Here is a 25,020-nt window from a genome sequence, read left to right as displayed (position 1 = left end):
GATATAACAAGCAATATGTACTTGTTACACATTTACGGAAAGGAAGGGTTAAAAACCATTCCCATAGGGTGCTTGTGTACTACACGGAATTTTACCGTCCGGCAATCCGTTTAAAAAAAATAAATAAAAGATACTACGACAGTTTAGCGTGATCGAATATACGCACACCGTGATCACGCACCGATCGAGCGCACCGATCCGAAAAAAGAAAGACAAAAGCACAAGCCAATCCAAGCCAATCATCCGTTTTATCATGCTAACTGAAGTGCCGGACGGTAAAATTCCGTGTAGTGCGCAAACGCCCTTACAAGGGTACTTGAAACAGACATTCACTAAGAATTGTGTATAAACATATAAAGGATTGTATACCACTTTATACATTTGTACGCATTGCTTATTTTGCATAGTAAATTAATATTAACACATTGTGGAAACATTTTAATTAAAAGCATCTTTTACATACTGTTGTTAGAAAGCGGGAGACACTTACAAGCGTTCTACTTGCTTACTTTTTATTTAATGACTGGATCCTGGCGTGTGCCAACGGGATCCCAGGGCGTGACTGTGTGAACTATCACTGCGTCCACATCAACTGCTTGCCGTCGAGAACCCAAACAACACTCCGGCGGCGTGTAAGGGCGGACGGTAAACGACACAGTCGATCGAGTGCCAGGCGAGGTGCATGATAACCGAAACTGACGCTCATATCATTCAGAACTGCATCCGTACGCACGCGGGCAGGACTGTAAACAAACAACGCTTTGGCTGCAGGAAGCAACGTAACCTTCTCTCTCCATCCCCTCTCCAACTTTCCATTGTAAAAATTGTAAATAGAAACTCTCCTTTTCCCGCTCTATGCATAATGATTGAAAAAAGTGTTCTGAATGTCAATGTAAAGAAATTCAATTAAGCAAGGGAGTAACTATTACTCTTTGGGGGTTGGTTCATCCCAGAGGATCTAGCCAAGCAAAAAGGGCTGTTTACCGTTTGGCAATATATAATAACTAAAAATGTTAATGAAATTTGCGGGGGATCATTTGACAATGATCCCTGCACCACAAAACAATATCCCAATAACGAACACAAACAACAAAGCCTCGGACAGTATTAATGTGGAGCCCACAGGCCCCGCATCATTGCTGGGCGGGCGAGTCGACTGCACCGAACTCTCGGAGGGTGCAGACGTGCTCTCGACTCTGATGACGCTTAGGTAATTGCTGTGACATTCGTGTGCGAGCTTTGTATCCCGAACTGTGTGTTTTCTACGAAAATCGGACTGAGGGTTCACAGTCTCTAAACATAGGGAAGTGACCAAGGAGGAAATCTCGGTGGGCCAAATAAAAGCTCGGTACATCGACGCAGAGGTGGAGCTATGGGCTAGATGCGAAGCTTTCCTCATCAACTCGGGGAAAACCGACAGGGTGAACCAGCGGTTATTGAATCCGGCCAAGCGCGGGCAGATCTCTCGATGCAATCAAGCTACTAAGGAGTCGCGGAGAATAACGCCCTCACTGATAGCCAGTGCGCCAACGGTAGCCAAGTGGGCTACCAGGCGGCTGAACTAGAGTGGTGGGCGAGTGCTGTAGCTGAGTTCATACGCTCAGGTTGTGGCAGGCACATCAATAAGACGCTGTACGCTAAAAGCGTGGACTTTTAGATTTATTTGGCCGGATGTTAGATGACATTTGCAAGATCCGATATATGAAGGCATTTACAGGGATGCCTTGGGCGGGATACCGGTCTGCTGAGCTGATTTCGGTGATTAATCTAGCTCTAGCAGGGATGGACGTGGAAAAGATATTCACGAGGTGGTTATCTAAAGTCTATCCCGAGAGGCCGGCCCCCCGACGTGAAAGAGTCCAAAAAGATGACTTTACCGAAGGAAAGAGCAGACGTAAACAGAGGCGCGAGAAACGACGTAGACAATACTGGGCCGCTCAGGCACAATAGACATAGGAGAGTTCTCACCGAGGAAGATGGTAATGTGGGCTCCCCGCCCCTCGAGGAGTTCGTCAAAGCTTGGTTGCGGATATTCAAGACCGAAAGCACTCCGTACGACAAACCAGTCCGTACGACAGAGGTGGCGGCAACAGGGATACTTCCACGCATCTACCAGAGATGGAGGTCGCGAAATCCCCTCGTTCGCATATTCCATACCGATCCTTCTTCTGGTTAAACTGCGGGACTCCCTCCCTCTGGCGCAGGCGTGTTTCAATCTGGATCTTATCCATAGATAGATGCGTTGGTGCCAAGAGCGGATGGCTGCAAACAAGAGCAAAAATGATCTCGAGACCAAAAAGCTTTTCGCAAAGCGGTTGAGAGAGTCAGTGGATGGCGCCAAACTTGCCGAGTCGGCCGCATCCAAGTTCTCCACTGACTGGATCCTGGCGTGTGCCAACGGGATTCCAGGGCATGACTACATAAATTATCGCCACGTCCACATCAACTGCTCGCCGTCGAGAACCCAAACAACACGTGGGCGGCGTGTGGGGACTGACGGTAGAACGACACAGTCGATTGAATGCTAGGCGGGGTACATGACAACCGAAACCGGCGCTCAAATCATCCAGAACTGCACCCGTACGCACGGGGGGAGGGTGAGACGGCACTAAAGGAGAAAGGATGGAAGGTGACCCAGCGTGGCCTAATTATTGGTGTTGGGCACCAGCACAGGGGAACTTTCGTGGGATAACTACGCGAACACTGTACGGATCCTTCATGAACTGGAGGATGTTCAATAGAACCACGAGCCGCAACAATCACCCACGAATGGGCCTAAACCATAGAAGATGAGGAGGTGGGTTGGAAAGAGCCGGGGTCGGCTAGCTCCTGACAAGAGCTCCGCGACAAGTACCCTTAGGCGTCGAATTAGAATCACTCAAGGTGTCACATGACTCGTTGGTCCGTGCTGGAGTGCCTCTAATTAGATGGTAGCGCTCTTCAAGTCAGACGGTTCTAGTTTAGGTGCGAGGTTTGAGTTGCAATTTAACATAGATCGCGAGAGAAACCAAAAAATATTGTACAGATGGGAATCAGGTTAGCGGTTACTTGTGATTAGTATACTGAGGGTCGGGTGGCAGACTGTCTGAATATAGTTAGGGTCGCGATTGATGAAAAAACCGTTCGACGGCAATGTGTTAATTATACTTCGTACGATAATGTCTCACTAAATAATAATCTGTAGTCCATCTCAAGCCTTTAAATCCTATCCTTGTGTAGAATTTGTTCACCATTTTTATTGAATCATACATTTGATTACAAATTGCAATAATGTGCCATCACCTAGTTTTCCTGTGCCGAAGGCACATTTTACAATATTTATTTATAAAATTATATGAAAGAAAAGTTGTTATGACATGCATAAAATATTTAACTGAATAAATGAGAACTCACAACATTTAAGTAAATAAAATATTACTTTTTTATAAAATACTGCTTTATTATTTAACCATTGTTTTTCTTCTTACTTTATTTCTTTGTACTGTGTATAGGTCATTCTCCTGAACACCCAAAAAAATATTCGGATTTTTAGCACTATAAAGATCTTTAGCCTATGAGCCGCTTAGGCTCACAGAAATAGTATGAAATTGAAGTATTTTTGTAAATAATAAAAACACAAATATTCCTCTTTTCTACAAATTTTTTTATAAGTACATATAAGAAAAATGTCAACACTAAACGGGCAATATTATCGAAATGCTTTGGATTTCCTAATTTTTAATGATTTTGGACATGTGAGCAGATTTCAGAAAGCAGGTTGTCATGTTTCATGAATTCCAAATATATTTATACAATACAGGTTTAATAATTTTGCAAACCTGTGGGTTGTAAAGTGAAAAATTAGATTTCTTTTTAGTGCTCTGGAAAAGAGCTTAGAGGTTTATACATTCTATATCGAGGTTTGGGAGCCTAACAAATTGTTTGATGTACAGCAGTGCCAGGTGAGGATGAAATAAGGAACGTTATTCTTTTGTTGTTGGGAAAATTAGGAAGTTTGGAAATAACTAGTTTTGTTTTTTCACAGAGGGTGGGTCTACTGGGAGTCCGCAGCTATTCCACACACGATGCGGACCTGGTGGTCATCGGTACCGGCCCGGGGGGATACGTCGCAGCCATCAAGGCCGCTCAACTCGGCATGAAGGTACGTACTCTCCTATTCACTTTGTATATGAGAAATGACAACTGTGAACAAAAATATATTTATTTATTTAAACTTCATGTACAGAAAAGATCCAACCAACCAAAAACAGTCTAGTGATATTGGTCAAATCGTTTGATACCATATACAGCTGTTTGCAATCAGAGGGTAGATGGTGCTTGAACATTAAAAAAAAACGTAAATCATAAATTGATGATAATGAGGAAGGCGAAGGAAAAAGGGATTTTAGGGAAGGAAATAGAGGGAAAAACTAGGGGAGGAGGTTCGATGGACAGTTAGGAATCTATTGTCCATCAATAAATATCACCTTCTCCACCTAATTATGGTGACAAAAATTTGAGAATTTAGAGAAAACGAACTGGAATATATAACAGCCTCGAAGGTCAGTTTCAAATTTTTATAAACAAACACCAGTGTGTGGCCTCCTGCCCACCGGTGAAGGGACACTAAATGAAGAAGACTGGTGGGCCGACGGGACGCGAGTCTGCTACTGGATGAAAATTAAATCTGGAGATGTTTGACTCTTATCACATTGCTGTCGGACAGTTTTTTCATCAACCCCGACCCTTATCGCAAACCCAATTCTGATCTGTACAATATTTTTTGGCGTTCCTCGCGCTATACCATAAGTAAGTAAATAGAATGCTTATAAGCATCTCTCGCTCTGCCTGCCAATGTACTTATTTATTTTCTGTACATGAAATTTAAATAAAATATATAAAAGACACTTTTAAGCGTTTCCCGCAAACAATGTGTTAATAATGAAATTGTTTTAATAATCTCATTACTTTGAGAGAGGAAATGTTAATAATATAAGTAAACAAAATGCAGTGTGGATATTATTGTAGGTTGTAGCAGTGGAGAAGGACCCCACCCTCGGCGGGACGTGCCTGAATGTGGGATGCATTCCTTCCAAGGCGCTCCTCAACAACTCCCATTACTACCACATGGCCCACGGAAACGACCTCAAGGAGAGAGGAATCGACGTGTCCAACGTCTCCCTGAACCTCGACAAGATGATGAGCGTGAAGGAAGGAGTTGTCAAATCTTTAACCGGAGGTATCGCTCAACTCTTTAAGAAAAATAAGGTACTAAAAATTATCATTGTAGAAAAGTCAGCATAGTGATTGTTAGTTACTTGCCCGACTGAGGATGATTCGTACTGTAAAAAATAACCGATATTATAATGTCTATGTACTTTTCAGATAACGTCCCTGAATGGCCACGGCGAAATCACTGCCCCCGGACAAGTTACAGTTCAAAAAACCGATGGTACCGTTGACACGGTGAATACAAAAAATATCCTCATTGCGACTGGATCTGAAGTTACACCATTCCCCGGGATTACGGTATGGACATTGCTACACTTTTCTGTGTTTGATTAATATCTATGAAAATATTAGGAATTTTCTCAAATGCATAATGAAGATTTAGCTAAATTTCAATTGAAAAATGGAGAACAATTTATTATTCATTCTATCAGACACTGGATTATTTACCCTACGGATGATATATCAATGTTATTGCTGTCTCGATTTGAGATGAAACAAACATGGCGTAAGCTATATATATGGTATATATTTTACAAATTTCTCAACTGATGGCGCCACAGTCTGATGTACTTCCAAATGTATTGAATTGCCACTAACAAGTGAAAGGGATTCAAGACTATGGCATATATACAAGTTCCAAAAATTAATGCAATATGTATGTTAAATAATGGCAGAATGACGAACGTTACAGAAGTATATAAATTGATCACTTTAGCCAACCAAATGCTAGACCGTACACCTTGGGTTGCTCAGACTTCCATCTTCTTTCATAAAAATGATAGATGTTTCATCTCAAGTGGAGACCTATAATAAAAAAAATATATGACTCAAGTCAGAGTTTCTCGGTTCAAAACCCCTCTATCACAATTTGATACCTATTTCTAATAATGAGCCGCCTAGGCTCACAGAAATAGTATGAAATTGAAATGTTTGTGAAAATAATAAAAACACAAATATTTCTCTTTTTTAAAAAAGAAATATTTTCATTATTTACAAAAATACTTACTAATATAATAATAATAATAATACAATTTCATACTGTTTCTGTGAGCCTAAACGGCTCATTATTAGGAATAGGTATCAAATTTTGGTAGAGTGGGTTCAAACCGAGGATATCTGACTTAAGAGTCGCGATACTAACCACGGGACTACAACCCGATACTATGAAATATGAAATGAAATGCGGGATATGAAATGTGGGATTTAAATCAGAACAAAGTGCTATTATCACGAGACTCACTTGAGTTTCATGACAGAAATTACAATTGTATTTGGTTTTGCTGATCAGAATCTGGTTTTAGGTGGATGAGGAAACGATAGTGTCTTCAACCGGTGCTTTGAGTTTAAAAAAAGTTCCGGAACATTTAGTAGTCATCGGAGCCGGAGTCATCGGCCTGGAATTAGGATCCGTATGGCAAAGATTAGGCGCTAAAGTTACAGCTGTCGAATTTCTGGATTCCATCGGAGGTACACATTTGAAAATTTACACATTTTATTATACATAATAAATTTATATATTAAATATTATTTCAAGAAATAAAAAGACTTTGTTTTTTTATCCACTCACTTTTTTACTATTCAAAACCAACTAGTTTCGGCAACTACCTGTTGCCCTCTTCAGGGTTTGTTTTATAACTACTTAAAAAACAAACCCTGAAGAGGGCAACAGGTCGTTGCCGAAACTAGTTAGTTTTTAATAAAAAATATAAGAGGATCAAAAAAACAGTATTTTTGTTTCTCCAAATAATCCATCAAAATAATCCACAACGTTAATGCTTTAAATAGTTAAAATATTATATATTAAATGTTAAATCAGACACTGATTTTTTGAGCCTACTAAGTTATATTTTATTTTTAAAAATACACCCAAATTTTTTGACAATTGTTTCACCTAGTTATGCCATTTTCAAACAAATGTCGAACGACATACCACCATACAGCACAAATCATGTCGCAGGCCTCTTTCACATCATTTTTTTAGTTCTTCATATTGCATGTTTGCTTAGGATTTTGTTTAATAAACGACCCCTGTAATGCACCTTTACGGCACGTATAGTGCCCCAATCCAGCGGTTGCAATAATGCTGTGCAGTTTTGGTGAAAAGAATCCTACTCGTATATGCTTCAGCTGACAGGTTAATGTGTGAGCCAAACAATTGTCCATTAACAAAAGAATTTTTCTTCTTTCGTTTGACATTTGTTTCAAAATGCCATAACTAGGCGAAATAATTGTCACAATTAATTTTTTATGTGTTTTTAACAATAAAATACAACTTAGTAGACTCAAAACATCAGTGTTTGATTTAACATTTAACAAATAAATTAAAATGGAGTTCTGCAAATTAACCGCCCTACACATACGAATGTACGTGATACTGATGTTTTTCTTCATCATTCCGCGCTAACTCGTATGACCTACGAGAAAATATATCTGTTCCAAAAATATTTAATGTGTACCGGATACACTGACTAATTTTTGTCAGGTTTCATACCTGACAATATTTTGTGACAACAAACGTTGTGATTTTTTTGCTTGTTTATAAAAAATATGCCTGAAAATAACCTGAAGGTAGGGTGGTTAAATGCCAAATCTATAAATAAATAATAAACATTGTGATTTTTAATATAGGTGTTGGGATTGATATGGAGGTGGCGAAAACCTTCCAAAAAATATTGACTAAACAAGGATTGTCTTTCAAACTGGGAACAAAGGTATTAGGAGCGACAAGAAGCGGGAATACTATTAAAGTTGACGTGGAATCAGCTAAGGATGGAAAGAAAGATTCGGTGAGTAATAAAAATACAAATACAGTTATCACTCAAGACCACTTGGAAAATCAGAATACATAGCTTGAAGAATAGGGTATTATCAGTCGGGAGGAATATCTAATTTAACATAATCAACCTATAAAGGATTGTGTAAGACTCATTTTGTGTTTTTAACAGCCGATATAATAAATATTTTCATTCATAATTTTCTTTTGCAAAATTCGCAATCGTAAAAACGTTGTTTTCGTAAGTTGGTAACGAATGACGTCGCAGCAACAAATCCACACTACTACTATTACAGCTCTGTAAAGCAGATACATAAAGGGATACGCCCCATAACGTACCCGATGATGTAAAATTCCGCGGTGTCCGTTTTTCGTTTTATTCAAATATCTAAAGTTAAAACCTTCATATCTCCCTTAGTTCTCTACAGATTTCAATAAGAATGTTACCCATAAATAGTCTTGTGATTTTTCGTATGAATTTATTAGCCAATAATAACACATCATGAGAATGATCCATTATGCATTCAGTGATCAGAAATGTAATAATGCAATGTTTGCTTTTGTAGCTCGACTGCGATGTTCTACTGGTGTGTGTCGGGCGGCGGCCGTACACTAAAGACTTGGGACTGGAGAAAATTGGAATCATCACAGATGCCAGAGGCAGGATTCCCGTCAATGAAACATTCCAGACCATCGTGTCCGGGTTTGTAACTAGCTTTACTCTCCGCAACCTTGGAGATCCTTCCTTGTACCGATTGTAATGTGAAATATTTATTCTTGTAGAGTATACGCCATTGGAGACTGTATCCACGGCCCCATGTTGGCGCACAAAGCAGAGGACGAGGGAATAGTCTGCGTGGAAGGAATGACTGTAAGCGTACCTTCATTGCATATATGTAGCATCTGATCTTATCCGCACCCCAATGGTGGGCACTGCATCATATAAATACACTGTTATGTTGATCCTTAACACACGAAGGAAAGGTGATCAGCCCTCCGCTTCAGGTACCAGTCCAGGGTAATATTGAATAAATATTAGAGTGAAAAAATCACTTATACATATTTATTTGACTCTCCCGACCCTCGAACCCGGGACCTCCAGAACGGTAGCCAAACGTGCCGACCAATAAACTATAGAGGCGGACATCTAATATCATCTAATAGTTAAGAAATTATGAGAAATGCAAATTGGCAATTCTTAATTTGCTTCATATTGTCTGTCCATTCCCCTGGTTTTTACTTGTGTTTTTACTGGTTTTTAGTTGTAGTTGGATGCACTACCAGATGCACCACCCCCACGTTTTAAAACAACTTCCAATTTTCCAATATTTTTAAAAGATCTATGATCTATGATGATATAAAGAGGGACCAGATGAAGGATGCGAGATGCAGAATGCGAGAACCAATGAGACAGTCATGAGTGGTACCATAACAACTAGAGAAGGTTGTTTTGACTTATTCTTCTTCTGTGCGTGTCATGTCAGCTCCCCCTGATGTCGACTTGTCCTTGTCTCGGGCAGCTCTAGACAGAGCCTCAACAGTTATGATCCTCATCCTATCTTGTATGTTTCGGAGCCAGGAGATTCATCTTCTGTCCACACCTCTTCGACCGTCTATTATGTCTTTTATGATTAGGTGCTATAGCTCGCACTTCTCTCCTCTAAGCCCATGCCCCAGATAGGACACCTTCCGGACTTTGATAACTTTTGACTTTGGTGGGAATAAAAAAACATGGAAAACCGAGTTACTAACTTTTTACGTATGTCTAAATTAAGGGTTGATATAGTCAAAGATGCAACTTTGGCAGTTCTTTTGTGCACATAAACAAGTTTGGTATGATTTTCAGGGCATGCCAGTCCATATCGACTACAATTGCGTTCCCTCTGTTATATACACACATCCCGAAGTCGGCTGGGTGGGCAAGTCTGAAGAGGATCTAAAGAAAGCCGTGAGTTATTTATAGATTTGGTATTTAATTTTTAGAACTCTGTTTTAATTTAATTTATGTATTGAATATTAAGTTTAAACGCTGATTTTTAGAGTCTACTAAATTGTATTTTATTATTTAAACATTTAAAAATAAAATTTGTGACAATAGATTCTTCCTTTCCCCGAAAATGATTATTAAGTACCTACATGCCCCAGTACCTATTGAACACTTGGCCTCACCCTCAACTAATGTTTTCTCCCATAAATTATTACTGCATGTGTTATAACTATTACTTATGTACCTAGAATTGTATCCCTACATAAAGACCCTCAGTTCATTTAATCTTCACATTAGTTTGAAAATGCCATAACAAGGTGAAACAATTGTCACAAAATTTATTTTTATGTTTTTTTAACCCTTTCCTTACGGTGCTAAAAACATCCGCGTGCTCCGGTAATATGTATTTTGTACACCGTATGAAAATGTGTTTTAAAAACGGGAAATATGTGAATTAAACCCTGAAGAGGGCAACAGGTTGTTGCCGAAACTAGTTGGTTAATAAAAATGTGAGTGGATCACTTAGTATTTTTATTTCTCGAAATAATATATCAATATGATCCACAAAGTTAATGCTTTCAATATTCAAAACATTAATACATATCACTGGTAGGGGAAGGTTAGTAATAAAATACAGTTTAGTAGACTCTAAATATCAGTGTTTAATTTTGATATTTAATATATAAGTTTTATTATTATGTCAATTTACTTACCGCGCAGTATTGTGTCAATAAATAATGTTTTCAGGGTATTGCGTACAAAGTTGGAAAGTTCCCCTTCATGGCTAACTCTCGAGCAAAGACAAACAACGAAACTGAAGGATTTGTAAAGGTTTTGGCTGATCAAGCGACTGATAGAATCCTCGGAACTCACATCATCGGTCCCGTGAGTATTGTACCATTTCTTTAAATTGAATATTCAATATTAGACTAAAACATGAATAAATGTATTTACATGCTTGTTGTGGTGCAGGGTGCTGGTGAGCTGATCAATGAAGCAGTCCTGGCGATAGAATACGGAGCGGCAGCGGAGGACGTCGCCAGAGTGTGCCATGCTCATCCGGTAATACATACATTTATTTAAAACATGAACTATCAGCAAGAGAATATCTGAAAGAATGAAAACTATTTGTGTATTTTTTTATTATTAGGGTTTTTTTACCCCTAGCCTATGGAGTAGTTTTTGTCAATACTCTTCTTAGATTGTTATCGAAATGTCAAAAGTTTAAACTTACCTTAATTTCACAACTTTCTCAGAATTATTCATTCACTTCCATCTTTCGTTGACACTAATCGTAATATAAAAGAAAGCATTTCATTAATTGATTTGGCAGTCACTTTGTGGTAAGATCTATCCATTTTTAATTTAAAATTTACTTATTAAATACCGCTATTTCTTAAAATCATCATTTACTGGCAAAACAAATAACGCTTTGAGGGCGGACCGTTTGCAGGTATACCTAGTGGTCATTTTCAATTTTTTTCATGACCATAGTGCCACTTAGCCGCTGCCACGCTGTTGAAGAGTGAGCACGTGTACGCTATTGTCGTCGGATTTAAGTTTTGACAGAAAAAGTTGAACAACTATTAAAGTTGCATTAAGCATCAAATTTTCTTTAAAGCTTGTCGATTCTCAAGTGGAAACTATCCACAAAATTTAAAAAAAGTGTTTGGGGACGAAGCAATGGAGACCACACAGATAAAAGAGTGGTATAACTGCTTCAAAGATGGCCGCTCATCAGTGGAGAGTGAAACACTATCCGGTAGGCACTTAACATCCAAAAATGATGTTGTCGTTGATCAAGTAAGGACCCTGGCATGCAAGATCGTCGAATAACGTTCTCTGAAGAGAACTTGCTGATGAAGTGAGCATTAGTGTTGGATCCATTCATTCCATTTTAACCGAAGATTTGGCCCTCAGAAGGGTCTTAGCAAAATTTGCGCTAAATTTGCTGACAATTGAGCAGAAGCAACTTGGTGTGGAGATCGCACAGGAAATGCTGGAGACTGCGATCGATGATCTCAAGTTTCTCAATACACTCCCTGTGATTTCTGGCTTTTTCCCCAGCTAAAAATGCATTTGAAAGGGATCAGATTTCAGACCAGGGAAGACATCAAGAGCATTGCGACGGACCACCTGCGCGCCATACAAATAGAGTCTTTCCAGCGTTGCTTCCGGCAGTGGCAGAACCGTTGGGAGAAGTGCGTAGCAGCTCAAGGGGACTAGTTTGAAGGGGATTAGTTTCATTTAATTGTATCTCAATAAATGTTGTTTTTATGAATTAAAGGCGGACACTTTTTGAACAGATCTCGTATAACCGTACATACAATATCTCATCCTAACTACTTAAGAATTTATTTTGTTTGTTTGTTTGAGAGGTTAGCAAGAGAGATGAAGTCTTTTCACATATTTCAACAAGTTTATTTCTTTTTTTCAGACTTGTGCGGAGGCGCTGAGAGAGGCAAATCTAATGGCTTACTGCGGAAAACCTATTAATTTTTAATCACCCACAACTCGATACTTATTCCTTCCACCAGAACAATGTCGGTTCACTAAGTTGGATAGTCTTTTTGTACGGAAGTGCTATTGTGGGTAACTGCCGTACTCATGCCGGGAGGCTATTTTAGGAGAACTAAAGTAACGAATGATAAATTATATCTTAATGCTGTAAATTGAGGACTTTTGAGTATTTGTCTCTTTTGCTGTGCACAGTATCATTTAATTTATTTTAAATTCTTTTGATTGGATTATTGTATATATTTTGCAAAATTCTGTGTAAAGTGTTTCAATTTTTTTTTATAACTAATACTATAATTATTATGTATTTAATATTACCTTATCATAGAACGTTTGCATTTCTGTTGCCTAATTTTATACATGGCCATTATTTTATCATTTTATTAAAAATATTGTACTATTATAATATATGATTTCACCACAAACAATTAATTTTGAGTTAACTTTTTTTTCTAAATCTCTAGGTATTTTTGTTGTAAGCACACTATCTGTTAGCAATAATATATAAAAGTATCATTGTTTTTAAATATTGTCTTATTTTTCCTATCCCAATCACAAGGATCATTTGCAGATCGCAGTTGTAAGACAACAATCTAATCAGATGACAAACCTAACCGCAACAATATCCATGCCATCTCTCAGTGTGGCAAAACGATGCATCATAGATGTTCGAATGCTGAAATGTGTCGTCTACTTGCAAAATCCGCCAGATCCATGTAATTTGATTCTTCAAAAAATGCAAAATTCTCCGGGTAACATTTGTGTTTAAAAGATTTGTCTATCTTTAGATAAAATATTGTGAAATAGAGAATTTTAGCATTTATTTAGATTTTTTTTCAGTATTTAAAAAAAATATAAGAGACAAACCAATAATGACGTCACATGAATTTTTTACCTATCCCCGCTCTCTGATTGGCTGATATGGGTCAGTAGGCAAGTTCCATGTATATAGCGGAATTTGATATACAACACTTTTTTTAGGAGGGTTTTTAAGTATATAAATATTTTAAACAATAAAACCCACAATTGGCATTCCGATAAGACTATTTATTTTAAAATCATATAAAATTGGATCTGGCGGATTTTGAAAGTCGGCGACACCAATAAGGAAAGAATTAAAACTCACAATTAGCATTCCTATAGAGTATTTATTTTTAAATCTTATAAAATTGGATCTGGCGGATTTTGAAAGTCGGCGACACAAATAAGGAAAGAATGCAAAGCCAAAATAAGCATTATCAATAAAATGAAGAAAGGTGTGTTGGGATGGTTTGACCATTTGGAACGAATGAGGAAAGAACCGTAAAACAAATTTATGAGGTGAATTTAGTTGGAAATAGGAGCAGAGAAAGACCGAGGAAAACATGATCAAGTATTTCAAATACCCAAAAGTGGCTGACCACTGAATCAGGAGTCGGAATAATCGGCAGTATGAGGAGATACATGAATGTGGAAGAGACAAAGATTTTTTGAAAAGGCAGATTGGTGTGGCATTCTATTCTCTTTGCCTATATGCAGGTGTAGGCAGAAAATAGAAGCAGCGTGACGGTTAGTTAATTCATACATAAAGGGGTACTTATATCATATGTGTCCGCCTCCGTAGTGTAATGGTCAGCCGGAGGTCCCGGGTTCGATTCCCAGGGAGGGTCAAATAAAAGTGATTTTTTCACTCTAATATTTATTCAATATTACCTTGGACTGGTACCTGAAGCGGAGGGCTGATCACCTTTCCTTCGTATGTTAATTAACAATCAAGATAACACTGCGTTTATTTAATGCAGTGCCCTATGCACCATTGGAGTGCGGATAAGGGGGTTCGGAATATATCATATATTTACAACATTTTGAGTGTGTCCAAATACTTGTTCACAAATCTGGATTATCTCCGATTAAAGGAGTATTTTTCATATTATTTTTTGACATCTCATCAAAGATGAAGAAGAATATGAATTTACATGTGTAAAGTGATCACTTAAACCAGCCTATGACGGTCGTCAGCCCCATAAATGCCCAGACTTCCATATTCTTCTTCATCTTTGATGAGACGTCAAAAAATAATATATTGTATATTATTTAATTTGTCATGTTTTTACTAATACAGAAAAAAAAAATAATAATCTGAATTAGAGGATAAATAAAATAAATAAAATAATAGAATAAATAAAAAAAACCTTTTCTATAGTTATTTATTGATAAATATCTGCATATATGTTGCGAATATAAAATTTCATGCATCAAGCAATTTCAATACATATATAATATAATTTCCATAGTGGCAAGAATACAAAAGAACTTAAAATTGCGATCTTCCTGTTGTCCCACTCCTCACGGAAAGGCACTCGTTGGACATTGTGGTAAATTTTACTTAGTCTGCAAAGTGACTGACCTAGGGCGCTTGTCCACTACCCGGAATTCCGTGCAATTTTACCGTTCGGCACGTCAGTTAGCGTTTTAAAACAACGATTGGCTTGTGGTTTTGTCCATCTTTCTTCGGATCAGAGCTCTTGATCGGTGCGTGAACATGTTGCGCGTAAATTCAATAACGCTAAACTGTCGTAGTCGTTTTCATTTTTCAAAACCGGACTGCCGGATGGTGAAATCCCGTGCAGTGGACAAACGCCCTTAATGCTACAGTAGAACCACTCAAATTCCCTTCAACATTGTCTTAAAATAATTATTTATTGGTATTCTTTCTCCTCGTACAATGGGGCAAACTACTCGAGCTTTCTTTACTTTACAATATCTATAGATTCGATTTCTTCGGTTCTTTGGACACGTTGCACATGCAATGAGTGTAGCCTGGAACGACTGGTTGTGATCGGTAACCTGGAAGACAGGGAGAAGAAGATCCCCACACGATGGACCGATCAAGTTAAGGCAGCAGCAGGCACCTCGGTGGTTGGAGCTCTACGTGCAGCGCAGTCAAGGGATAACTGGAGAAGAGTCATTGCTTCCACAAGGGTCACAACCCTCAGTAATGAGGAATAAGACGGAGAAGAATCTACAGATTATTTAAATTTTTCCGTGCATCTTAACCGTTTGGAACTCTCCAACGCCATATGTTATTATTCGATTATTTTATTTAAATTTAAAAGAATAACATATTTGATGGAATCACCACAGTTTAGGCGCTTTTCAGAGTTGCCCATGACGGACACATTCTCAAGTTATAGTCGATGTGTATTTAAATAAATATAATGGCAAGATTATATTTTTAACTAAAAAATTAAATCATATTTGATATTCAGTTAATATTGTTGCACTTAAAATAATTGACAGTTAAAGGGATTCTGAAACAAATATGTATATTCATTCTAATAATTCATAGTGAAAAACGGGCTCTTTTCGCAACTGGCTTTTTAGACATTTAACCATACATAAAAAAATTAAAACAATGATGAATTGAAAGGTTTATAAATATGAATAGACCATAGGTCATGAAAAACATATTTGAACTGCATTTAAAATGTGCATATTAAGTGATTCACTGTGCACTCTGTCACATCAAATGCGAGACATTTTTTCCACTGAGCTCGGATTCCAAATGTATGCTTTTTTATTTGTTACCGTAAACTACATGTAAATCATCCTTTCTAGAAAAGGTACCCATTTTTATAAATTAAAATACTTACAGGGAATACAATGATTCATGCGGAGAAAGGATTCATGTCAATTTCAATATATTGTACATTTTTCAAATCATGTCCTAAAAATAACAAGTTGTAGCACATATCGCTCACTCCTTTCAATAATGTCACATATAAAAAATCGACAATTTTAAGTTGAGCATGTTTTCGGAATGCCCAGAAAATGTACTATATCCCAGCAAAAGTGGTATATTTTAAACTTAATATTTCCCCGCAACAGGGCAGAAAGTGTTGTTTTTGCATTTTGTAGAAAAGGTATTGTTTAATTATTTTTTTAAATATACTAAATATTTTCAAATGGAGAAAAAACCTTCAGGTTTTACCTAAAAAGATCTGTTTCACAGTAAAAAGTTCAATAAGTGTCTTGATATTTATTTTTAATACATTGTATTATATTTTTAAACTTTAAAAACGTTTTCCTGAAAAATCAGGTTTTTTGATTTATGACGTTGTTGAAAGGAGTGAGCGATATGTGTTTATAAGGAAGATTTTGCGCAATGCGGAATTATAGTGATATAAGCATTATACAAATATATGATTTTATATATTGTAATTTAGATTTCCAAGACAAAAATAACCATGATTCAGAATTATCATTATTTAATCAGAAACTGTCTAATGAAAAGTCGGAGGTAAACAATATTATAAAAATACATTCAGTGAAAATTACTTGATTATTTTTCATCCTCTAGCTTAATATCTACATAAAATAAATATATTTTTAATACAATTAGGAACTATACATATGTGTTATATATAATAATAACTTTTCAACTTATCTGAACTCAATCCAATGAAAAAGGTCAGTGTTCACCAAGTGAATACTAACCTTTTTTTATTGTTTTACAATTTCTATGATATTCTGTCATACAGGTTTGATCAAGATTTGTCAGTCATTATTGTAGTACATTGTTGCATCTAGCAATCTCCGTCTTCTAGTACCAGGTAGAGAGAGCATTGATTGTAATTTAAAATTGGAACTTATTTTCAGGGTCATTTTGAATTTTGGGTCCACATAGAATGAGTACTTGTCTTGGAGTAGGTACCTATGTACAGCGAGCATTCTTTGCAATTTAAAATTAGAATTTATTTTCAAAGCCATTTTGAATTTTGGGTCCACATAGAATGAGTACTTGTCTTGGAGTAGGTACCTATGTACAGCGAGCATTCATTGCAATTTAAAATTAGAATTTATTTTCAAAGCCATTTTGAATTTTGGGTCCACATAGAATGAGTACTTGTCTTGGAGTAGGTACCTATGTACAGCGAGCATTCTTTGCTTTTCAAAATTGGAATATCCTTTCAAGGCCATTTTAAATTTTGGTCCCACTTCGAATGAGTTCTCTTCCATATCGGTTTTTTAGCATGAATATACCCGCATCATTCATTGGCATATTTTTTAACGTGTTGTACAATTTTTTTCCGAATTCTCACAAAATATTTTTATAATGTGCCCGATGATGGTGGTAATTCATAAAAAAAAATTCAATCAATGCGTAAATGTTTTATGGAGGAATACTTGAACTGAAACTAATTAAACTAACTAAAATCTGAACTTATTATTTATAACATTTATCGAGATATAACAAGCAATGTGTACTTGTTACACATTTACGGAAAGGAAGGGTTAAAAACCATTCCCATAGGGTGCTTGTGTACTACACGGAATTTTACCGTCCGGCAATCCGTTTAAAAAAAATAAATAAAAGATACTACGACAGTTTAGCGTAATCGAATCGATCACGCACCGTGATCACGCACCGATCGAGCGCACCGATCCGAAAAAAGAAAGACAAAAGCACAAGCCAATCCAAGCCAATCATCCGTTTTATCATGCTAACTGAAGTGCCGGACGGTAAAATTCCGTGTAGTGCGCAAACGCCCTTACAAGGGTACTTGAAACAGACATTCACTAAGAATTGTGTATAAACATATAAAGGATTGTATACCACTTTATACATTTGTACGCATTGCTTATTTTGCATAGTAAATTAATATTAACACATTGTGGAAACATTTTAATTAAAAGCATCTTTTACATACTGTTGTTAGAAAGCGGGAGACACTTACAAGCGTTCTACTTGCTTACTTTTTATTTAATGACTGGATCCTGGCGTGTGCCAACGGGATCCCAGGGCGTGACTGTGTGAACTATCACTGCGTCCACATCAACTGCTTGCCGTCGAGAACCCAAACAACACTCCGGCGGCGTGTAAGGGCGGACGGTAAACGACACAGTCGATCGAGTGCCAGGCGAGGTGCATGATAACCGAAACTGACGCTCATATCATTCAGAACTGCATCCGTACGCACGCGGGCAGGACTGTAAACAAACAACGCTTTGGCTGCAGGAAGCAACGTAACCTTCTCTCTCCATCCCCTCTCCAACTTTCCATTGTAAAAATTGTAAATAGAAACTCTCCTTTTCCCGCTCTATGCATAATGATTGAAAAAAGTGTTCTGAATGTCAATGTAAAGAAATTCAATTAAGCAAGGGAGTAACTATTACTCTTTGGGGGTTGGTTCATCCCAGAGGATCTAGCCAAGCAAAAAGGGCTGTTTACCGTTTGGCAATATATAATAACTAAAAATGTTAATGAAATTTGCGGGGGATCATTTGACAATGATCCCTGCACCACAAAACAATATCCCAATAACGAACACAAACAACAAAGCCTCGGACAGTATTAATGTGGAGCCCACAGGCCCCGCATCATTGCTGGGCGGGCGAGTCGACTGCACCGAACTCTCGGAGGGTGCAGACGTGCTCTCGACTCTGATGACGCTTAGGTAATTGCTGTGACATTCGTGTGCGAGCTTTGTATCCCGAACTGTGTGTTTTCTACGAAAATCGGACTGAGGGTTCACAGTCTCTAAACATAGGGAAGTGACCAAGGAGGAAATCTCGGTGGGCCAAATAAAAGCTCGGTACATCGACGCAGAGGTGGAGCTATGGGCTAGATGCGAAGCTTTCCTCATCAACTCGGGGAAAACCGACAGGGTGAACCAGCGGTTATTGAATCCGGCCAAGCGCGGGCAGATCTCTCGATGCAATCAAGCTACTAAGGAGTCGCGGAGAATAACGCCCTCACTGATAGCCAGTGCGCCAACGGTAGCCAAGTGGGCTACCAGGCGGCTGAACTAGAGTGGTGGGCGAGTGCTGTAGCTGAGTTCATACGCTCAGGTTGTGGCAGGCACATCAATAAGACGCTGTACGCTAAAAGCGTGGACTTTTAGATTTATTTGGCCGGATGTTAGATGACATTTGCAAGATCCGATATATGAAGGCATTTACAGGGATGCCTTGGGCGGGATACCGGTCTGCTGAGCTGATTTCGGTGATTAATCTAGCTCTAGCAGGGATGGACGTGGAAAAGATATTCACGAGGTGGTTATCTAAAGTCTATCCCGAGAGGCCGGCCCCCCGACGTGAAAGAGTCCAAAAAGATGACTTTACCGAAGGAAAGAGCAGACGTAAACAGAGGCGCGAGAAACGACGTAGACAATACTGGGCCGCTCAGGCACAATAGACATAGGAGAGTTCTCACCGAGGAAGATGGTAATGTGGGCTCCCCGCCCCTCGAGGAGTTCGTCAAAGCTTGGTTGCGGATATTCAAGACCGAAAGCACTCCGTACGACAAACCAGTCCGTACGACAGGGGTGGCGGCAACAGGGATACTTCCACGCATCTACCAGAGATGGAGGTCGCGAAATCCCCTCGTTCGCATATTCCATACCGATCCTTCTTCTGGTTAAACTGCGGGACTCCCTCCCTCTGGCGCAGGCGTGTTTCAATCTGGATCTTATCCATAGATAGATGCGTTGGTGCCAAGAGCGGATGGCTGCAAACAAGAGCAAAAATGATCTCGAGACCAAAAAGCTTTTCGCAAAGCGGTTGAGAGAGTCAGTGGATGGCGCCAAACTTGCCGAGTCGGCCGCATCCAAGTTCTCCACTGACTGGATCCTGGCGTGTGCCAACGGGATTCCAGGGCATGACTACATAAATTATCGCCACGTCCACATCAACTGCTCGCCGTCGAGAACCCAAACAACACGTGGGCGGCGTGTGGGGACTGACGGTAGAACGACACAGTCGATTGAATGCTAGGCGGGGTACATGACAACCGAAACCGGCGCTCAAATCATCCAGAACTGCACCCGTACGCACGGGGGGAGGGTGAGACGGCACTAAAGGAGAAAGGATGGAAGGTGACCCAGCGTGGCCTAATTATTGGTGTTGGGCACCAGCACAGGGGAACTTTCGTGGGATAACTACGCGAACACTGTACGGATCCTTCATGAACTGGAGGATGTTCAATAGAACCACGAGCCGCAACAATCACCCACGAATGGGCCTAAACCATAGAAGATAAGGAGGTGGGTTGGAAAGAGCCGGGGTCGGCTAGCTCCTGACAAGAGCTCCGCGACAAGTACCCTTAGGCGTCGAATTAGAATCACTCAAGGTGTCACATGACTCGTTGGTCCGTGCTGGAGTGCCACTAATTAGATGGTAGCGCTCTTCAAGTCAGACGGTTCTAGTTTAGGTGCGAGGTTTGAGTTGCAATTTAACATAGAGCGCGAGAGAAACCAAAAAATATTGTACAGATGGGAATCGGGTTAGCGGTTACTTGTGATTAGTATACTGAGGGTCGGGTGGCAGACTGTCTGAATATAGTTAGGGTCGCGATTGATGAAAAAACCGTTCGACGGCAATGTGTTAATTATACTTCATACGATAATGTCTCATTAAATAATAATCTGTAGTCCATCTCAAGCCTTTAAATCCTATCCTTGTGTAGAATTTGTTCACCATTTTTATTGAATCATACATTTGATTACAAATTGCCATCACCTAGTTTTTTTATAAAATTTATTTATAAAATTATATGAAAGAAAAGTGGTTATGACATGCAATCAAATACGACATGGCCAAATGATGGAGTCTATTTCAGATCTACCCACTTCCATTATCCATTTATAAATAGCCCTTTTATATTTAGTTTATATTTGTAATGACTTTGTGGATCATGGAAGCAGGTTGTACAACTTGATTGCATGAACTTTAATTTAGGACCTGCATAGATATGGCTTTGTTTAAATTTTTTTCTTATGTGCAATCTGTATACATTTAGCTTATAAGTATTTTGTTTAGTATTTTTATTATTATAAGTAATTTTAGCTTTACAGAAAATAGTAATTGTATTTTGAATTTTTTGCATATTAATATATTTAATTATTCAAGTTTTAAGGGTTTGTTTAAAAATATTTAACTGAATAAATGAGAACTCACAACATTTAAGTAAATAAAATATTACTTTTTTATAAAATACTGCTTTATTATTTAACCATTGTTTTTTTTGTATAGGTCATTCTCCTGAACACCTAAAAAAATATCCGGATTTTTAGCACTATAAAGATCTTTAGCCTATGAGCCGCTTAGGCTCACAGAAATAGTATGAAATTGAAGTATTTTTGTAAATAATAAAAACACAAATATTCCTCTTTTCTACAAATTTTTTTTATAAGTACATATAAGAAAAAGTTTAACACTAAACGGGCAATATTATCAAAATGCTTTGGATTTCCTAATTTTTAATGATTTTGGACATGTCGCTCACTCCTTTCAAGAACGTCATAAATCAAAAATTGACAATTTTCAGTTGTGGATGTATTCAGAATGCCCAGAAAATGTACTATATCCCAGCAAAAGAAGCATATTTTTAACTTAATATTTACCCGCTACAGGGCAGAAAGTGTTGTTTTTGCATTTTGAAGGAAAGGTATTGTTTCATTATTTTTTTAATATATTAAATATTTTTCAAATGGAGAAAAAACCTTCAGGTTTTACCTAAAAAGATGTGTTGCACAATAAAAAGTTTAATAAGTGACATTTATTTTTAATACATTGTGTTATATTTTTAAACTTTAAAAACGCTCTCCTGAAAAATCAAGTTTTTTGATTTATGACGTTCTTGAAAGGAGTGAGCGATGTGAGCAGATTTCAGAAAGCAGGTTGTCATGTTTCATGAATTCCAAATATATTTATACAATACAGGTTTAATAATTTTGCGAACCTGTGGGTTGTAAAGTGAAAAATTAGATTTATTTTTAGTGCTCTGGAAAAGAGTTTAGAGGTTTATACATTCTATATCGAGGTTTGGGAATCTAACAAATTGTTTGATGTACAGCAGTGCCAGGTGAGGATGAAATAAGGAACGTTATTCTTTTGTTGTTGGGAAAATTAGGAAGTTTGGAAATAACTAGTTTTGTTTTTTAACAGAGAGTGGGTCTACTGGGAGTCCGCAGCTATTCCACACACGATGCGGACCTGGTGGTTATCGGTACCGGCCCGGGGGGATACGTCGCAGCCATCAAGGCCGCTCAACTCGGCATGAAGGTACATACTCTCCTATTCACTTTGTATATGAGAAATGACAACTGTGAACAAAAATATATTTATTTATTTAAACTTCATGTACAGAAAAGATCCAACCAACCAAAAACAGACTAGTGATATTGGTCAAATCGTTTGATACCATATACAGCTGTTTGCAATCAGAGGGTAGATAGTGCTTGAACATTAAAAAAAAACGTAAATCATAAATTAATGATAATGAGGAAGGCAAAGGAAAAAGGGATTTTAGGGAAGGAAATAGAGGGAAAAACTAGGGGAGGAGGTTCGATGGACAGTTAGGAATCTATTGTCCATCAATAAATATCACCTTCTCCACCTAATTATGGTGACAAAAATTTGAGAATTTAGAGAAAACGAACTGGAATATATAACAGCCTCGAAGGTCAGTTTCAAATTTTTATAAACAAACACCAGTGTGTGGCCTCCTGCCCACTGGTGAAGGGACACTAAATGAAGAAGACTGGTGGGCCGACGGGACGCGAGTCTGCTACTGGATGAAAATTAAATCTGGAGATGTTTGACTCTTATCACATTGCTGTCGGACAGTTTTTTCATCAACCCCGACCCTTATCGCAAACCCAATTCTGATCTGTACAATATTTTTTGGCGTTCCTCGCGCTATACCATAAGTAAGTAAATAGAATGCTTATAAGCATCTCTCGCTCTGCCTGCCAATGTACTTATTTATTTTCTGTACATGAAGTTTAAATAAAAGACACTTTTAAGCGTTTCCCGCAAACAATGTGTTAATAATCAAATTGTTTTAATAATCTCATTACTTTGAGAGAGGAAATGTTAATAATATAAGTAAACAAAATGCAGTGTGGATATTATTGTAGGTTGTAGCAGTGGAGAAGGACCCCACCCTCGGCGGGACGTGCCTGAATGTGGGATGCATTCCTTCCAAGGCGCTCCTCAACAACTCCCATTACTACCACATGGCCCACGGAAACGACCTCAAGGAGAGAGGAATCGACGTGTCCAACGTCTCCCTGAACCTCGACAAGATGATGAGCGTGAAGGAAGGAGTTGTCAAATCTTTAACCGGAGGTATCGCTCAACTCTTTAAGAAAAATAAGGTACTAAAAATTATCATTGTAGAAAAGTCAGCATAGTGATTGTTAGTTACTTGCCGACTGAGGATGATTCGTACTGTAAAAAATAACCGATATTATTATGTCTATGTACTTTTCAGATAACGTCCCTGAATGGCCACGGCGAAATCACTGCCCCCGGACAAGTTACAGTTCAAAAAACCGATGGTACAGTTGACACGGTGAATACAAAAAATATCCTCATTGCGACTGGATCTGAAGTTACACCATTCCCCGGGATTACGGTATGGACATTGCTACACTTTGTGTTTGATTAATATCTATGAAAATATTAGGAATTTTCTCAAATGCATAATGAAGATTTAGCTAAATTTCAATTGAAAAATGGAGAACAATTTATTATTCATTCTATCAGACACTGGATTATTTACCCTACGGATGATATATCAATGTTATAGCTGTCTCATTTTGAGGTGAAACAAACATGGCGTAAGCTATATATATGGTATATATTTTACAAATTTCTCAACTGATGGCGCCACAGTCTGATGTACTTCCAAATGTACATATTGAATTGCCACTAACAAGTGAAAGGGATTCAAGACTATGGCATATATACAAGTTCCAAAAATTAATGCAATATGTATGTTAAATAATGGCAGAATGACGAACGTTACAGAAGTATATAAATTGATCACTTTAGCCAACCAAATGCTAGACCGTACACCTTGGGTTGCTCAGACTTCCATCTTCTTTCATAAAAATGATAGATGTTTCATCTCAAGTGGAGACCTGTAATAAAGTTAGAGTTTCTCGGTTCAGTGGGGAGGGGTTTAAATCAGAACAAAGTGCTATTATCACGAGACTCACTTGAGTTTCATGACAGAAATTACAATTGTATTTGGTTTTGCTGATCAGAATCTGGTTTTAGGTGGATGAGGAAACGATAGTGTCTTCAACCGGTGCTTTGAGTTTAAAAAAAGTTCCCGAACATTTAGTAGTCATCGGAGCCGGAGTCATCGGCCTGGAATTAGGATCCGTGTGGCAAAGATTAGGCGCTAAAGTTACAGCTGTCGAATTTCTGGATTCCATCGGAGGTACACATTTGAAAATTTACACATTTTATTATACATAATAAATTTATCTATTAAATATTATTTCAAGAAATAAAAACACTTTGTTTTTTTATCGACTCACTTTTTTATTATTAAAAACCAACTAGTTTCGGCAACTACCTGTTGCCCTCTTCGGGGTTTGTTTTATAACTAGTTAAAAAACAAACCCTGAAGAGGGCAACAGGTCGTTGCCGAAACTAGTTAGTTTTTAATAAAAAATATAAGAGGATCAAAAAAACAGTATTTTTATTTCTCCAAATAATCCATTAAAATAACCCACAACGTTAATGCTTTAAATAG

General features: G+C 38.0%; 1 protein-coding gene across 2 annotated transcripts in view; it reads left to right on the top strand.

Annotated features, from left to right (window-relative positions):
- Positions 1–25,020, top strand: part of LOC148309003 (dihydrolipoyl dehydrogenase-like) — a 35,671-nt gene that overhangs the window by 3,703 nt on the left and 6,948 nt on the right. Inside the window, exons 2-12 of one of the 2 annotated variants that reach the window (XM_088260816.1) lie at positions 4,025–4,141; positions 5,008–5,247; positions 5,365–5,508; positions 6,513–6,678; positions 7,840–7,997; positions 8,551–8,687; positions 8,768–8,855; positions 9,831–9,932; positions 10,719–10,856; positions 10,944–11,033; positions 12,409–13,015. In XM_088260816.1, the coding sequence (XP_088116942.1) occupies positions 4,025–4,141; positions 5,008–5,247; positions 5,365–5,508; positions 6,513–6,678; positions 7,840–7,997; positions 8,551–8,687; positions 8,768–8,855; positions 9,831–9,932; positions 10,719–10,856; positions 10,944–11,033; positions 12,409–12,474 (1,446 nt within the window). In that variant the 3' untranslated portion in view covers positions 12,475–13,015. Of the gene's footprint in view, positions 1–4,024; positions 4,142–5,007; positions 5,248–5,364; positions 5,509–6,512; positions 6,679–7,839; positions 7,998–8,550; positions 8,688–8,767; positions 8,856–9,830; positions 9,933–10,718; positions 10,857–10,943; positions 11,034–12,408; positions 13,016–22,415; positions 22,533–23,389; positions 23,630–23,745; positions 23,890–24,536; positions 24,703–25,020 lie in introns of those variants that run through there. The other variant, XM_088260817.1, reaches the window with a different exon arrangement.

This window comes from Brachycentrus maculatus, unplaced genomic scaffold, assembly GCF_059751285.1.
Source record: "Brachycentrus maculatus isolate JH-2025_06_01 unplaced genomic scaffold, ASM5975128v1 h1tg000142l, whole genome shotgun sequence".
Lineage (NCBI taxonomy): Eukaryota > Metazoa > Arthropoda > Insecta > Trichoptera > Brachycentridae > Brachycentrus > Brachycentrus maculatus.
Note: the sequence above shows the minus strand (reverse complement) of the source record. Positions and strands in the feature narration are given on the sequence as shown.